The 17,273-nt window shown below is 39.6% G+C and overlaps 1 protein-coding gene across 1 annotated transcript in view; it reads left to right on the top strand.

Moving 5' to 3' along the window:
- LOC120092992 (phosphoglucomutase, chloroplastic) overlaps nt 1-17,273 on the top strand; it is a 32,424-nt gene that overhangs the window by 1,646 nt on the left and 13,505 nt on the right. Inside the window, exons 6-10 of the mRNA XM_039051278.1 lie at nt 2,884-2,935; nt 3,034-3,102; nt 3,305-3,373; nt 5,280-5,402; nt 5,520-5,572. Coding sequence (XP_038907206.1) covers nt 2,884-2,935; nt 3,034-3,102; nt 3,305-3,373; nt 5,280-5,402; nt 5,520-5,572 — 366 coding nt within the window. The remainder of the gene's footprint in view (nt 1-2,883; nt 2,936-3,033; nt 3,103-3,304; nt 3,374-5,279; nt 5,403-5,519; nt 5,573-17,273) is intronic.

Genomic DNA, 17,273 nt, shown 5'->3' with positions numbered 1-17,273 from the left:
AAAGTTAATCTACGTCTTCTCTTTTGGTCATGCATGTATGATGTACCAACTACCGAGTATCATTTGATGATATAGTTCACAGTTAACTTGAATGTGTATGCTTTTTGATTCTTGAATCTTGGCTAGAATCATGGATGCTTATTTCGTATTTTACTTTTTAAATAAGAAAAGATTTCATTAATCATGAAAAGATAATCAAGAACTAAAGGAAGATATCCTCCTTAACCAAACCCCACGGAGCTATCTAGTAATTTATTTCGTAATGTATATTTGCAGAAATGTTTTAAAAGACTGTGAGTGAATAGCTTGTGAAGGTTATGGATTACAAAAATTCCTCCAATCAGTAGTAAGCAAAGTCATCACCTTGAATCCATACCAAAATGCTTATCTAGGTTAGGACTAAATACCACAATGTCGCCGAAGAAAACTAAGATAAATGGTCTGAGAAAATATTTGAAGATCTAGTTCATCAATGACTGGAAGGTGGTGGGGGTGTGGTTAAACCAAATGGCATCACCTTGAATTTGTAGTGAACCTAGTGTGTCTTGAACATCGAATATATAATATATCTTTTTCATTCATTCGTATCTGATGGTAATTAGACCTCAAGTTGAGCTTTGTTGACAATATTGACCATGTAACTCATCAACGTAGTTTATTCTTTACTCCGTTCACAGCTTTGGTTTGGTGATGATGTCTCCCAATTGTTCTCCAGGCTTCACATATCCTATGGACACAAACCCCCCTTATTTTCTCACAAATAAAATGACAATCCACTTCAATATATTTAGTCTGATCATGAAACACTGGGTTGGATGCAATGTGAAGTACAACTTGATTATCACACTATAATTTAGCTGATACGGTAAAACTGAAGGCTAACTTAGATAAAAGTTGATGTTTCCACACTGTTTCACATGGATTTTTCCCTAACTCTATATTTTGATTCAACAGTCACATGTACGAGTGTTGAGTTATGGCTCTATATTCCAACACAACTAAGGTCGTTGTTCATTTTTTGTACTCAGTTTTGGGAAAATACTCTACATTATTTAGATTAGAATTACACATATCTATAGGTGTACAAGGTAACTCTAGCTTGGAATGTCCAATTACAAAAAAGGACAAATGTACATAATAACATATGTATAGATATTTACTATAACAGTACTGAATGGAATAAACTGCCAAGTGTTTGGCCCCTACAACTTCATTTGCCTCAGAAGCCTCCACCACCTCTTCTCGAATCGTCTCTCTGGAAGACTTCTCAACTCCTACTCACTGGTGTCTCTCTCTCAATAAGTTTTTCTATTTTTAGGAAATACTAAAAAGGAAGCTCTATTTTTTTTTTTTTTTAATTTTTTTAATGGAAAACTAACAGTTAATTGGAAAAAAGAAAAGTGAAAGAATACACAAGCATTTAAAAAGAACAACCCATAAAAGGGAACACCACTAAAGGAAAGGGCTTCAGTCAAGCAAAACAATACCTAACGAATAATTGCTATAAGACTTAATGATCGAAGCCTTGAGAGAATTGTGGTATCTAGGGAGGGACCAAACTTTGCTCGGATCCCTCTCCACACCTATAAGAACTCTATTATTTTTCTCACCCCAAAAACCCTTTAATAAAGTAGACACCCTAGTTTGACACAAAACTCCCCATTCTCTCTAAATGGAAAATGGAGAAGGAACTCCTTAAACATCTCACTTAGGTCTTTGCAATGGGCTAAATGAAAGCCAAACATTTCAAATAAGTAGCCTCAAATAGACCGTCAACTCTAGAGAATATGATCTAGGTCTTTCTCTACTATCTGACAAAGAAAGGAACAAAACAAAACAACCCAATCTCAGAGGGTAACCTTCTTGAAAGTTGATCAAGAGTATTCACTCTTCCATGTATAACCGACAAGACAAAATACTTCACCTTCTTTGTAATTTTGACCTTCCGTATAGTAGAAGAAACAAATTCTCTAAAACGAGAAAGATTTAACAAAAATGAAAACATAACTTCCAAAAAACTCTCCAAAGGGTGAGGGCTCCAATGATGCATCCTTTTCCCAAGGATCGAACCCAAACTCCCCAATCAAGGAAAGGAGAACCATGACATCCGTCATTTTCCTATTGGACAAAAGATGACAAAGACCAAAAAAAAAAAAAGGAGAGCTCTCGAAAGAAACTAAAACATCAGACACATCAATTTTTCATAGAGGAGAAATGGAATAAACAAGGAGAATAATGCAAAGAAAAACTCCCTAAGTTGGCAATGGCTCTAATGACGAACATCCTTTTGCAAGGATTAATCTCAAACTCCCCAATAAAGGAAAGGAGAGCAATGACATCCGTCGTTTCCCTATTGGACAAAGGATGATAAAAACCAAAAAAAAAAAAAAGAAAAAAGGAGAGCTCTTGAAAGGAACCAAAACATCAGACACACAACGATTTCATAGAGGAAAAGTAGAATACACAATTAAAATAATGTGAAGGGGTCTATCCCCACCCACATATCTTCCCAAAAATACGTTTTGGAAGCTCTATGTAAGTGGTCCTATCAAAGAAGAGTCACAAGAATGCTTCTCCAATTTGTTTTGAAATCATTGAGACTATAATTTGTTCAGGGAAATAAAATATATGGCAAGAAATAGCCAATGTAAGAATAAGAGCCAGTGTTTGATTTCTTTTATAGCCTGTGATTCTCTAGGATTATTATTGATAAATCTGAAATTCAGAAAACTATTATTTTTGACTAATAGTGGTAGCCTGATGGATGCATTGTGATGGTAATGAGTAATGTCAATCTTATTTGGGGATTACAAATGTTAATCTTTGCTGAAAAACAATTTTAAGGAGAATTGTGTAAAATATAACAAAATTTATATGATACAGGGAAGGTATTTTGTCCACACCAGCTGTCTCTGCTGTTATACGAAAGAGGAAGGCAAGTTTGCTCTATGGGTTTATTATATGATCAAACATTTTGGAGTGACATTTGATTACTTCCTTTGCTGTCTGCATAATTTTTCTTGTTCTACGCAGGCCAATGGAGGATTTATAATGAGTGCAAGTCACAATCCAGGTGGGCCTGAATATGACTGGGGTATTAAGGTGATTTTTTTTTTTTTTAAATTTATTTTGCACTTTCCTTTATATTCAATTAAATAAAATTGTTGGTAAAAATGCAACCTTTCGATGAAGCAAAATTTGTTGCAAAATGTAAGTTGAAAATTATGACCTTACCTTATTATCCATGACAACTACAACAATGATGTATCTATGTTTATCTGACTTGAATGCATTGACTTTTCAGTTTAATTATAGCAGTGGGCAGCCTGCACCTGAATCAATTACAGACAAAATATATGGAAACACTCTTTCCGTAAGTATCTTTGTGATTGGTTCATTTAATTATTTTTTCGTTCAGTTTCTTGTTTACTTTCTAATTGGTCACTTTTCCTGTTATATTGCATTCAATGTTTTATACATTTTAGATTCTTTTCTTGTTTATATTAAAGTTCCCCTTGAGCCATCTGGGTCCTCTTGTAAGTCCCTACTTATTTGTTTTGCTACTCTTTGGCCTTCTGCCCATCTCGTACATTCTTCACTTCCTGGTGGAAACTAAAATTTCCATAGAAAATTTACTTATTTTCTCGGTTGTTTCTTTGGGAAAGAGTAATGCCTTCCACATCTTGCAAAAAGCCTTCTATGATGACTTAGGACCAAAGTGGTGTGTTTTGTGGAGCATAGCCGAGGTCATGGTTGTCCTTTTCCGCTAGAGTCTGGAGGTGTTGTGGTTGGGATTTGTAAGCCTTTTCTTATTACTAAGGTTGGGTTTTTGTCAGATGTTGGTGGAGGCATTTCTGTATGCAAACTGATTAATTGCTTGAAGACCAAATGTGGCTTTAAAGTAGACAAAATTTTACATTTGCTTGGAGACCTAATATCTCTTTTCATTTAAAAAATACATATTAAAAATTATTACTCTACCTTGACAAGAATTTTCACAGTAGTGATTGTATCAATACAAATTTTAAACTCCAAGGGACTAAGGCCTCATTTAGGATTGCAGTGAGAGTAGGAAAAAGTAAATTTGAAAAAAATCTCAAAGGTGTTTGGTAATGTAATTTTTTTTTAAAATTTATACTAGATCAATTTCTTTGATTTTCAAATCTCCTGAACTGTAGCTTTTGATTTTAGCTTCCCGAATAATAAAAAACAACTTCTTTCCGTTATTTTCCTTTTTCATGCAAACCCTCCTGCAGTCAGGTATCTTCTGTACAATTATGGAATTGCTAAACTACATGTTCAAGCACAAACATCAAGCTTCCTCCTGTGATTTTATTTTATTTTTCTGTTGTTTAATTTTATTTTTTTAAAATTTTTTCCTGTGTTGGACCTCATAATCCTCAATTTATCTATTTTTTCTTTGTTTAGACCTCGTTATCTTCTTTACCACTGTTCTTTACCATAGAAATTCAAAGTAAATCTATGAAATAAAGAAAACATCACTTTTGAGGAGTTAATAGAGAGAAAAATAAGGATACAAGTTTTCAAATAGTATATGAATCGAAAATAAAATTGAAAAGAAATCTTCATTAAGAAAGATCTTAATGTGAAAATGGGGTTAAACTCTTTTATTTTTTTTCTACTTCGATTATTTCACTCTCTGAGCCTTTTCTCCCATATAAATTAAAGTAATTAGAAAACATTATATGTAGTTGAAACTAGAAAAATTCTAAACGATTAAGTAATGAAAATTTATGTACTAAATATGAATGTATAAATTTTAATAATATGTCTATTTTGGTCATTATAGCTAAACCACAACAATTACGTAACAACTTACACAACACTATGACCTGCTTTTTTTTAGGTTTAGAATTGGAATTTACCAAACACTACTCTACTTCATATGACAACTGATTTTTCTGAAAGCATTGTCAACAACAATTATTTTAAAAGCTACCACAATTCTAAACTTAGCCTAGCTTATACATGAAAGTTAAGTGTTTGAATCGTTACTTCAACATGAAAGTTAAGGGATTGCCCCCTTGGTGTTCTCTCTTTCTTTGCTTCCTTTTTTCCTAATTTCCTCCTATATTTTGAGCATCAGTCTCTTTTCATTCAAGTTTCATACCCTTTCCCCAAAAAAGAAAGAAAAGATCATTGCATGCTAGCCTATGGCCCTCTTTGATTTCATGTATCTCTGCTTTAGCATCAGTAATGTCTTCAATTCATGACCCCCTTCGCTATGTTACAAGACTAATTGTGCAAGTATTTTGCAGATCTCTGAAATAAAATCTGCCGATATTCCTGATGTTGACCTCTCTCGCATTGGAGAAATCAAGTATGGGAACTTCAGTGTTGAAGTTGTAGATCCTGTTTCTGACTATTTGGAGCTGATGGAGGTGATAAAAACTGCGCACACATCACAAAAATGAAAAGGAAGAAGAAAATATAAAAATTTTGAAAACTGAATATGATTATTCTCGAGGACTGACAGAACATTTACGGATCTGCTGCAGAATGTATTTGATTTTCCACTCATAAGAAGTCTGCTTTCACGTTCAGATTTCAGGTAAGAGGTTTTTTTTCATGCCTTATGTGTTTTGGGTGCTTTGGTTATCTTTTTGAAATCAAACCATTCTCCATCTCCCTTGGTTTCTTCCTATTTGCTTCATTGGGTGTAATAAGATAGAAAATGATGGATTTTTTGATGTAATAGGACAGGGATATTTTGGTAAAATCTAGTTAATCTTGGTTAATCCTTGATTAATTACATTTTAATTACCAATTTAGTTTTAATCTCTTTAAGTTATCCTTTTGTGACTCTTGTATTTTCTATAAATAGAGAGAGCCTCCTTGTATTAGGTCATATTCTCATTAATAAAAAGATTCTTGATTTGATTCTTGGGAGATTTCTCTCCTTTTAACATTTAGGCTACATCAAATTGGTATGAGAGTGTTCGATCTGGGCCAAGCTGACTGCCGTTGGTGGAATTCTGGGAAACTCTTGGTGATGTCAATCGCAAGAGGGAGCTTCGTGAGTTGTGCTCATTGCCAAACAACACACACCTAACTAGGGGGAACCCTTTAAATTCAAGAAAATTAAGAAGAAGCTTGAAGAATCATCCAAGAATGGAATTTTATAGAAGGTTTAATGCATTTTGGGGTAGAAATTACTATTCGTGCTGTGAAGAATGACCAAGAAGGTTCAAAACATGTTTGAGAAAATTCAAGAATCGGTCCTACAACAATTTTGATGAAGGAACTTATTCAAGAACACCTAATTTATACATCAGTCCCGAAGTATGGGAGGAAATGAAGAAGGGAGCCAAGATAATCCAACGTTTGTTGGGAGTGATGACTCAAAATGTGGAGCAACTTTCTGAATCTTTGCAAGAACTTAAAAAATGATCAATGCAAGAAAATCAAGTATCCATCCAATGGGACTGTGAAACCGAGTAAGAAAAAAATGGAAAAGAAATCTATTGCAAAGATGAAGACCAACTGCAGAAAAAGAAAATTGAAGAAATTGTTGACAACAAGGTTAAAAAAATCAATGAGATTAACTCTGAGATTGCACAACATGAACCGGACGAGGAGGAACAATCGATTAATGAGAATGATGGGGATATTGAAAACAAAGACACGACAGAAGCAGAAGAAAACAATACCCATGGGCGTCCTACTTTGAAAAGGTTTGAGACCCCTAAGTGCAGTCGACCACGAAACAACGTGGAAGATGATATGTTTGAAATTGAAAAAAATTGGGTTTTCGAGTGGAATAGACGACAACATACAAGAGGTCGAATTGAAAGTTGACGAAGGTGACTCATGTGAGGAAGAAGATGAGAGTGACCTATCCGTTGCACGACAAAATTAAAAAAATTTGACCCATTATCTAGTTGACCTGACCCGCATGTGTCGCCAAAGCATACCAAAAGAATTACATAAAAAATTTGCATCTTCCATTTTCCGCCCACGCCTAAAGATAAACAATTTTCAAATTTTTGATAAGGGTTTCACATTGTCAGAGGATTTATTTTCACCAATTGATGATCATATCATCGAAAGATTATTGTTGGAGATCTTACAAAGGATTTACAGGGAAAATATAAATATTAATTGGATTTGCAGGGAAAACATAAATATATCATCTATTAATTGGATTTGCAGGGAAAATATAAATATTAATATTCCACCTATTAATTGAGCTCAAGAAATTTGGATGTTATTGATATTGGTTATTCTCTTTTTTTTTTTTTGAAAAGGAAACAACCTTTATTAATCATTAAGGTATAGTACAAGAGATGTGTACTTGAAAATAAAGGTGTATACAAATAACCAAGATTGAAACCAAAGGATCAGCAGGCGCATCCGGGCATCTCTAGGTTGACACCCCCATAGTGCCCTCATCATATCCAACAAAACTGATGAAACCTTATAAACTAGCGATAAGGTTAACAACAATGAAAAGAATATTGATATCGGTTATTCAAAGGTGCTTCCTTTTGAGTGGCTTACTTTTTTATTTTTTATCTTCATGTCCGTTTTGAAACTCGAGGATGAGTTTCTTTTGGGAGGGATAGAATATGATGTAATAGGATAAAGATATTTTGGTAAAATCAAGTTAATCTTGGTTAATCCTTGATTACTTACATTTTAATTACCAATTTAGTTTTTAATCTCTTTTAGTTATCCTTTTGGGACTCTTGTAATTTTCTATAAATAGAGAGAGCCTCCTTGTATGGTCACATTCTCATTAATAAAAAGACTCTTGATTTGATTCTTGGAGATTTCTCTCCTTTTAGCATTTAGGTTTCATCATTTTCTCTCTTTCTCTAGTAAATATTAGTTTTCTTTTTGAAAATTAGGGAATTGCATATTGGTTCGGAAGTTTAAAAGCAAGTCATCGAGAATCCAACCACATGCTTAGAAAATCAATCCCCTTGTCACCTTCTGAATTCGATCGGGAAATGAGAAATAACTAATTGTATAATCTTGGAGATATTCCACCAAGGATTGCATGCATGTTCTCCTTTTTCTTTTTCCTCACAATTTTACCACTCCTTTAGCCCATATGTATCGGTTATCAATTTATGATCAGATTCTTTCAACTTTCAAGTACCACTAAACCCACTTTGCGATAAGAGATTCATTTTGTTTTTTCAAATTACCAATTTCCAAGCTGCCACCTTCACGGTCAATGAAAATCTATCCACCAATTTAGAAGGGGAAGGAGATTTCCATTCGAGGAGCCACCCCACTGATCCAGGATATTCAAAATTGGGATAGGAAACATAAAACTGTAAACTCTTATAAAGGTCTGTAGCTCTCCTAAAAGGCAATACATATTTTTCCCAAACTCTCTAGGAAACAGACACACTACCCCTCCATAGAAGATATTACCTTTGGTGCCAAACAAATAACTAATTCTCAGGATGTGCACTCCTGCCTTTGTGCTTCCCCCTTTCTAGTGCATATTTACTTATCAGGGCCTATCAATTCTATCACTTCTATCGATACCCCTGCCACGAACATTCACTTGGTCCACAAGGTGAAGAAAGGAATCCCATGGTTGATGATATCTAAAGGTTCTTTTGTAGCTTCTTCTATTGTTTGTCTTTCCCATTGGCTGAATGCATCTAAATCCTCATATAATGTATCTCTCACACCCAAAATGGCTAAGGGATCAATTTTTACCGTCAAAGTTTCCCAATGCTTTGGTAATAGAGGACATGGTATGTTATTTGATTCCTTGTCAACTTCCATTGAGGAAAATGAAAACAAGATGGATTGTGCTGGACGGGGGGAGGTCAAGTTGATATGCAACCTTACCAATCTTCATCGTTACTAGACAAGGATCACTGTAAAAGTGAGCTTATTTTCCATTCTTCTTATCACGATGATGTGAGTCAGCTTGGCTCGTCATTCATAGCTTGGTATACCCAAAAAAATGGAACTTCAAATCATCCAAAGCCTTCTTATGTTCTTGCAATGGTGTCCATGATTGCAATGGTAGAAGGTGTTGGGCTTTACCTTATTAAGGGGGGTAGAGGCCAGCCATAAAATGACTGAAAAGGAGTTTTCTTACTCTGATGTCATGTTTATTTGATAAGAGTTTTAATGTCATTTGAAAAATCAATGAACTCAAGTATAAACTCATAAGTTGCATATAGTTAGTAGCACCAAAGTTTATGACTCATTTGGTAGAGGGAAAAAGAAGTCAATGAGACATATTATATGACACCTCACTCAACCAAGTGTGTAATAGGGGTAGAAGATGATGATGATGCTTGCAATGAATTCTAGAACCGTTGAAACTTAGCAAAATCTTTGGCAGAAATGGTATCAACTTCTCAGATGTGCCATGTTTGAAGCAATTTGTGCATATAGAGGTCTTTGGCCCTTATTCAAGAGTTTCTTGCAATTACATTTCATATGGCTTTGCTTATGACAGTAGTAATAGACAATCTCTTGTGAATCTTGTCTTCGTTTGTTAGAACAAATTTTCGAAGCATCGGTGTGCGCATCCCTCTATTACATGTGATCATTATTCTTATTGATAAGAGCATTGTTGGTTAGAGAGAGTGAAGAACCTGATCGAGAATTTTCTGTATGAAGAACCAGACTAAAAGCCTTCTGTTCTTTGTAAAAGGATCTATGAGCTCAAAAGAATTTGTGCTTTAGCCATCTCAAATTCTTATAGAAGTCCAGTAAAAAAACTCATGCTTTTCATCTATACTTGCTCCGCTTACTGAACCATCATGTCTATACTAAATGACAATAACATATGAAGTTCTGCATGTCGCTTGAGATGTGGATTTGTGGAGGGGGACTTGGGGGGGGGGGGGGGAAGAGAATGAAAACCGAAGTAGAAATAGTTTAGAATTGTGTGCTGTGTGTCACAATCGCTCTTTCGGAAGCTTCTCTTAGCGATTGTGCGGCACTTGTTCCCGCTCACGAACAAGCCAGCCAACTCGAATACGGACTGCCGATGGCACACCGAGTGCCTCTTGCAACCTCCAATCCCGTTTTAGGGAAAATGGTTTTAGAAAACGGGTTTAGAGAAAAGGTTTTCGTAAGAAGATTTGAGAGTGTGTATAAAGAAAGAAAGATTTGTAGTAGACTAGAAAGCAATAAGCAACAACAACGGCTTTATAGAGTACTACTTCGGGTATGAGGAAATGATGGTTAGTCTTATCCCCATATAGTGCATTCTGAACAAAAAAGCCAACTGGCACCCTTGCATATGCAAAAGGGCAAGTGGTCACTTACAATGAAAATGTACAGAAAGCAAGCTAACTAAACTAATACAATACAAGATATGAAAGTAAGCTAGAAGGGGGTTGGATTGGGCATGCGGCCATGGGCAACAGGCCCTGGACAAGCATGACCGGCCCTGGACAAGCATGACCGTTACATTCTCCCCCACTTAATTGGTTGACGTCCCGTCAACCGACCTTGTTCAAAATCTGCGATGGCTGGAGCTGCACTCTTCAAGTCTTCGGCCCGCTCCCAACTGATCTCTTCGTCGGGGAGATCCTTCCATTTCACTAAGAACTCTGTCAGTTCTCGTCTGGGTCTTCCAATACGGCGCGTACGTTTATCCAGGATTTGTGCAACTTCTTTCTCAGCAGAACTCTTCATCGTGACCGGTGGGCGCCTTAGCACGTTTCGCTGTTCATCCTCGGGATCGGGATATAGGGCTTCAGGATACTCACATGGATGACAGGATGAATCTTCATCCATGAGGGTAACTGAACCCTATATGAGGTTCTCCCGACCTTCTCAATTACCTCCACTGGACCTTCATATTTCCTTACTAACCGTTGGTCTCTCTGGCCTCGGAAACGAAACTGTTCCGGTCGTAGCTTGATCAGGACCTTGTCCCCAGCTTGAAACTCAAGGACCCTCCGCTTCTTATCAGCCCACTTCTTCATCCTCTTCGATGCTCTTTCTAGGTAGGCGCGAGCAATCTCAGAGGTTTTGCTCCACTCTTTAGTGAAGTTATGTGTTTGAGGACTTTTGCCTGCATAAGGGTGGTCCACCAAGTGTGGCATGAGTGGCTGTCTGCCGCACACCACTTCGAAGGGCGTTTTTCCGGTTGCAGAACTCTGTTGGCTATTGAAGCTGAACTGAGCCACATCTAACAACTGGACCCAGTTCTTCTGTCTAGCGTCGATAAAGTGACGCAGATATTCCTCGAGCATACTGTTGAAGCGTTCCGTCTGACCATCAGTTTGGGGATGATAGCTAGAAGAGATATTCAGTGATGATCCCAATATTCTGAACAATTCTGTCCAGAATGTCCCAGTGAATCTTCCGTCCCGGTCGCTAACAATGCTCATGGGGACACCCCATAATTTCACAATGTGTTTGAAGAACAGCTGAGCAGTCATCACGGCTGTGCACATTTTCGGCGTTGGAACGAACGTGGCATATTTCGAGAACCGGTTGATGATAACAAGGATCGATTCAAACTCTCCCACCTTGGGCAAATGGGTGATGAAGTCAAGAGACACACTCTCCCACGGTCTAGAGGGCACAGGTAGGGGTTCCAGCAGACCCGCTAATTTCGCCCTTTCAACCTTATCTTGTTGGCAGACAAGGCAAGTCTTGGTAAATTGCATGACACCGTCTCGAAGACTTGGCCAATAGTAGCCTTGCTTCAGAAGGGCATAAGTCCTCTGCCAACCATTATGTCCTGCCCACGATGTGTGTGACACTCCTTCATCAGCGACCTTCGTAACTCCCCGGATCTGGGGATGTAGAGGCGATTGCCTTTGGTGTATAGTAGATCATCTTCCACCCAGAACTGGCGTGTCTTCCCTTCTCTGGCCAACTGTAAGATGGCCTATGCTGCTGTGTCACTTGTCAAGTGAGTTTTGACAGTTTCTCGTACTGTTGCACTCAACGTACTTGCTTGTAGGCGGGCGAACATGCACAGGGCCCATGTTCGCTCTTTCGGCTAAGAGCATCAGCCGCTTGGTTGCTTTTCCTGCCACCGTGCCTGTTTCGACGACAACTTCGGTTGGTTGAAGAAGTGACAAATGGAGTTGTTGTCGGTCTTGACCACGAACTTGGCCCCCAAGAGATACTGTCTCCAGGCCCTCAAGCAGTGAACTACTGCTAACATCTCTTTCTCGGAGGCGGCATACCTCCGTTCGGCATCATTTAATTTTCTACTCTCATACGCGATGGGGTGTCCGTCTTGGAGGAGAACACCCGCCACAGCGAAGTCAGAAGCATCAGTCTCTACTTCAAATGGCTTGGTCACGTCGGCAATTCCGAGGACCGGCCCCTCAATCATCACTTTCTTCAAGCCCTCAAAGGCGGCCTGACATTCGGGAGTCCAGCTCCATTGGCTATCCTTCTTCAACAGTTCGGTTAATGGCCCTGTTCTTCTCGAGAATCCTTCTACGAACCGCCTATAGTAGTTGGCTAGTCCGAGGAAGGATCGTAATTCGGTCACGGATGATGGTACCCTCTAGTCTCTAATTGCAGCCACCTTGCCCTCTTCCATACCAATCCGACCACACTCAATCACGTGGCCGAGGAAATTTATGCGCTCTTGGGCAAAGGAGCACTTCTCTCTCTTTACATACAACTGATTTCTCCTCAACTTTTCAAAGACTAGTTGGAGGTGATGTCGATTGTTCTCCAGCGAGGCACTATAGACCACAATGTCATCAAGATACACTACGACGAATTTGTCGAGGTATTTGTGAAACACTTGGTTCATTAGGGTACAGAACGTTGCTGGAGCATTAGTGAGGCCAAAGGGCATCACGAGGAATTCGAAGGCTCCGTATCTCGTGACACAGGTCGTCTTAGGTTCGTCTCCTTCAGCAATTCGAACCTGATAATATCTAGACCGTAGGTCCAGCTTCGAGAAATACTTAGCACCGTGAAGCTGATCAAATAAGTCAGTGATGATAGGAAGGGATATTTGTTGCGGACTGTGAGCTTATTCAAGGCCCGATAGTCGATGCACAACCGTAGGCTACCATCCTTCTTCTTCTGGAACAGTACTGGGGCTCCATAAGGAGCCTTCGCCGGTCTAATAAATCCTGCCTCTAACAACTCGTCTAACTGTTTCGAAGCTCAGCCAATTCTGGCGGGGCCATCCGATATGCATTCTTGGCAGGCGGCTTTGCCCTTGGCACAACTCAATCTCATGGTCAATCCCCCTTCGTGGGGGTAAGGACTTGGGCAAGCTTCTCGGCATGACGTCCCGATACTTTTCCAAGACAAATAGAACGTCTTGGGGGATCTCCTCTTCAGTGGACTCAACTGACTCTATGCGGATGGCCAATGAACGTGGGTTCGTCGTGGCAGGCCCCTCTTCAATTGGAGGGCTGAGATCATTCTCACCCCATTTGGCTGCTTGATACTGGCTTGGACTACGGTTGGTGAAGATCCGGTAATGACCAAGCATTTGGCGAGGGGATTGGTATGACTTTATGTTCAAGCAGAAATTCCATCCCCAGTACCACGTCGAAATCATCCATCTTGACAATTATGAAGTCAACGAAGCCCTTCCAGTCTCCTAACTTCACCGGAGTTCTCTTCGCTATCCCCGTAATTGGTAGGCTACGGAATTCACAGCTTTCATCTTCCCTGCATCTCTTTCCCAATTCAAGTTCAGGCGGCGAGCTTCCGTTTCAGCCATGAAGTTATGGGTAGCTCCAGAGTCAACCATAGTGGTTTTGGCCGATCTTTGTTGACCCAAGCGTCTACATACATGAGACCTTTCTCTAGTGGCTCCGTCGCCTTCCCATATTCTTCTGGAGTGCAGATAGGAATTTCAATGCCCTATCCTGGGATTCTCAATTTCAGCCCGCTGGCTCGGTTACCGTCTCCTCCAGTTCAGCCTGGTCTTCGAGGTAGAGGCTAATGTGGCTTGAAAAGCATTGAACGCAGTTCGATTTGGACATTCGCCCGCCCTGTTGGCCCTCTACATATGAAACAAGACAGGGGCCGATTGTAATTGTTATGCTGTTGTGGCGGCCCTCGCCAGTTGTTTCCTGATCTCGATTGGGATGATTTACGGTCCCCCCCTTGTTCTTGTCTCCTCCCCAGGTCTGGGAGGACTGGAACGGCTATTTCTGTTTCCCCATTGGAGGAAGTTGATTGTTTCCTCACATCTTGTGAGTCAGTCTAAGGCGTATAGCCGTTCAGCTGCCGCGTAGGCAGAGGGGAGATCCTGTACTCTCTGTTCGTATAGTTTTGATTTCGCCCACGGTTTCAGCCCTTCACAAAGCAAAAGACCTTGTCCTTTTCAGACATATCTCGTATGTCCAACAGGAGTCTTGCAAACTGTTTACATAGTCCCTGATGTTACCTGTTTGCTTTAGCTCTCGGAGTTTTCGTCGAGCCAAGATTTCGACGTTTTCAGGGAAGAACTGCGAACGAAGTTCTTGTTTCAATCTATTCCAAGTATCAATAGTGCAACGTCCTTCCTGTATGTCTGTAAACCGTGATCTCCACCACAGTTTCGCATCTTCAATAGATGCATCTTGCTATTGTGACTTCGACTCTTCAGTCACTGTGTTTCGTGCCTTGAAGTATTGCTCAAGGTCGAAGATAAAATTTTCCAGGGCCTTTCGCTTCTCGCACCCCACAGAAGGGTTTTCGGTTCTGGGATTTTTATTCGGCTCCACTGGCCATTGCTCCCCCAGGTGCTTGGTTCCCTACCAGCTCGGATGGTGAGATTCACCTAGCACTTCACAATCCGCTATCGTCGGCTCTGACGACATCCAGGGCGATCGAAAGTCTTTCAGATAAATCGTTTTACCATCTGAAGTATTGCTTTTTGGGAGCTGTCCAGCTCTTCGACACGCTCCTCTATGTTGGGCAACAGAGCCCGAGGAGCTATCGCCTCGTTCAAAAGCTGCCGGGACCGTACTGTTTTGGCCTCGAGGTCTCTACCCTCAATCATCAATTTCTCTGACGGGTAATCCGTCTAGGCGGCCTAACCACCGCATCAATTTCCATCGGCTTTCTCGCAACTTCTTGTAGCCGAGTCTCAAGGAAACGAACATTATCTGGGACCTCTCTCAGGTGAGCATTTGTTCTTCCATCTCTACAATCTGTCTACATGGGACTTGTTTCAGGTTCTTCGTCACCGACATGATCACTGATCTTCCCTCTATAGGCCAATTTGGCTCTGATACCAACTATCACAATCGCTCTTTCGGAAGCTTCTCTTAGCGATTGTGCGGCACTTGTTCCCGCTCACGAACAAGCCAGCCAACTCGAATACGGACTGCCGATGGCACACCGAGTGCCTCTTGCAACCTCCAATCCCGTTTTAGGGAAAATGGTTTTAGAAAACGGGTTTAGAGAAAAGGTTTTCGTAAGAAGATTTGAGAGTGTGTATAAGAAAGAAAGATTGTAGTAGACTAGAAAGCAATAAGCAACAACAACGGCTTTATAGAGTACTACTCCGGGTATGAGGAAATGATGGTTAGTCTTATCCCCATATAGTGCATTCTGAACAAAAAGCCAACTGGCGCGATTGCATATGCAAAAGGGCGAGTGGTCACTTACAATGAAAATGTACAGAAAGCAAGCTAACTAAACTAATACAATACAGGATATGAAAGTAAGCTAGAAGGGGGTTGGATTGGGCATGCGGCCATGGGCAACAGGTCCTGGACAAGCATGATCGGCCCTGGACAAGCATGACCGTTACACTGTGCAGCAACAAATGAGGTGACGATGAGAGTGTGGTCAGAGACAGCAGGAATGATAGGACACAGTAGTGGTGAGAAAGGATGACAAAAGAGTGTTTAAGAATCTAGCGAAAGGGGATGGGCTTGGAAAACAATGAGAGAGGGATGGAGAGAAGTTAAAAAACTTGAGGTTGGAGCCGGCGGGGAGCCAATGGACGGATGAATACGAAGAATGACTCTCGAAGACGGTGGTTAGCATTAGGTCTAAAAGCTAGGGTTAGGGAAGGGCATGGATTGGGGTGAGGGAGACCATCTGAACATCGGCAATTCATTCTAATATGAATATTGGACGACTATGCAGTTGCTTGTTCTATTTGAAGAAATGAAGATGAAAAGAGCCATACGCCTGCCATTTACCTGACCTAAATTGCCTTTATCAAGTTTAGTCAACACTTTATAATCAAAAAGAGGAAACCTGTCCAATTTGTCACGGAAACACCACCATGAACGGGGATAACACTCTGTTCTGCTTTCAGAACATCCCACATAACTCTTGGACATTCCACTTAATAACGAAGAAATAAACGGGGAAGACAGTTTCTTAAGAGATACAGACTCATAATTCTTGTAAAAATTACCAATCATGCCCAAAAAAGGAGACCTCTCTTCATTTCTCCCATGGGCACATGAAAAAAATGTTATCCAACCGAAGAAGGCCAAACTATACATCTCATTATCCAACCAGAAAAGACCAAAATTTCGACAAACAACTTGAATCTGAACCATCACGATCTTGTTTTCTGAGAAACTTGACAGACTGGACAATCCCAAGAGTTCAACAATGGATTTTTCAAACCAGAGTAATTTTTTTTTTCAAAACAAGTTTGCATGGCAGGTCTTTTATAAAGAAAAGTCCATGTTCAAACCAAATACAAAAGAAAGAGCTGTTGACTAGCTTCCACCCTCCGTAAGTAAAATGAAAAGCTTGGGGACTATATAATAACCAGAATTAATGGAGGTGGCTGGAAAGATGATCAAAATTAATGGAGGTCCGGAGTAAGTAAAATGAAAAGCTCGAAGACTATAAAATGACTGGAATTAATGGAGGAAGCTGAAAGATGATCAAGATCAATTGTTTTAAAATGTTAAAGGCGGCCTTGAGGCTTTTCCTCCTGAAAAGGCGAGGCTAAGGCTCGAGGTAGTATGAGGTGTAAGCCTCAAATAGTGAATAAAAAAACATTTTAAAAATCCTAAATTAGTATGACCAAGTATTGCTAAACATGATTGTCATATAAAAGTGTGAAAAGAAAATTCACCCCCACACTTTTCACTTAATAAAAGATTCTAAAATGATATATGTATCATCACTAATGCTACTATTATCATTAATATGATTGATTTATACTATAAATTTTTGCCTTCAATGTTTTTAAAGTCACAACAGTAAAAGTAGTCCTAATTTAAATAGTCACAACTCAAACCTTAATATTTTTGAAGAAGCTAGGCAATTTACTATTATTTTTCTAATCAGTAGGCGAGGCGCATGGATTTTAAGCCTTGGTGCCCCTTCACAAAGGCGTAAGCTTCTTCTATGAG

The sequence above is a fragment of the Benincasa hispida genome, chromosome 12, assembly GCF_009727055.1.
Source record: "Benincasa hispida cultivar B227 chromosome 12, ASM972705v1, whole genome shotgun sequence".
Taxonomy (NCBI): domain Eukaryota; kingdom Viridiplantae; phylum Streptophyta; class Magnoliopsida; order Cucurbitales; family Cucurbitaceae; genus Benincasa; species Benincasa hispida.
This window is presented reverse-complemented; position numbering and strand designations above follow the sequence as displayed.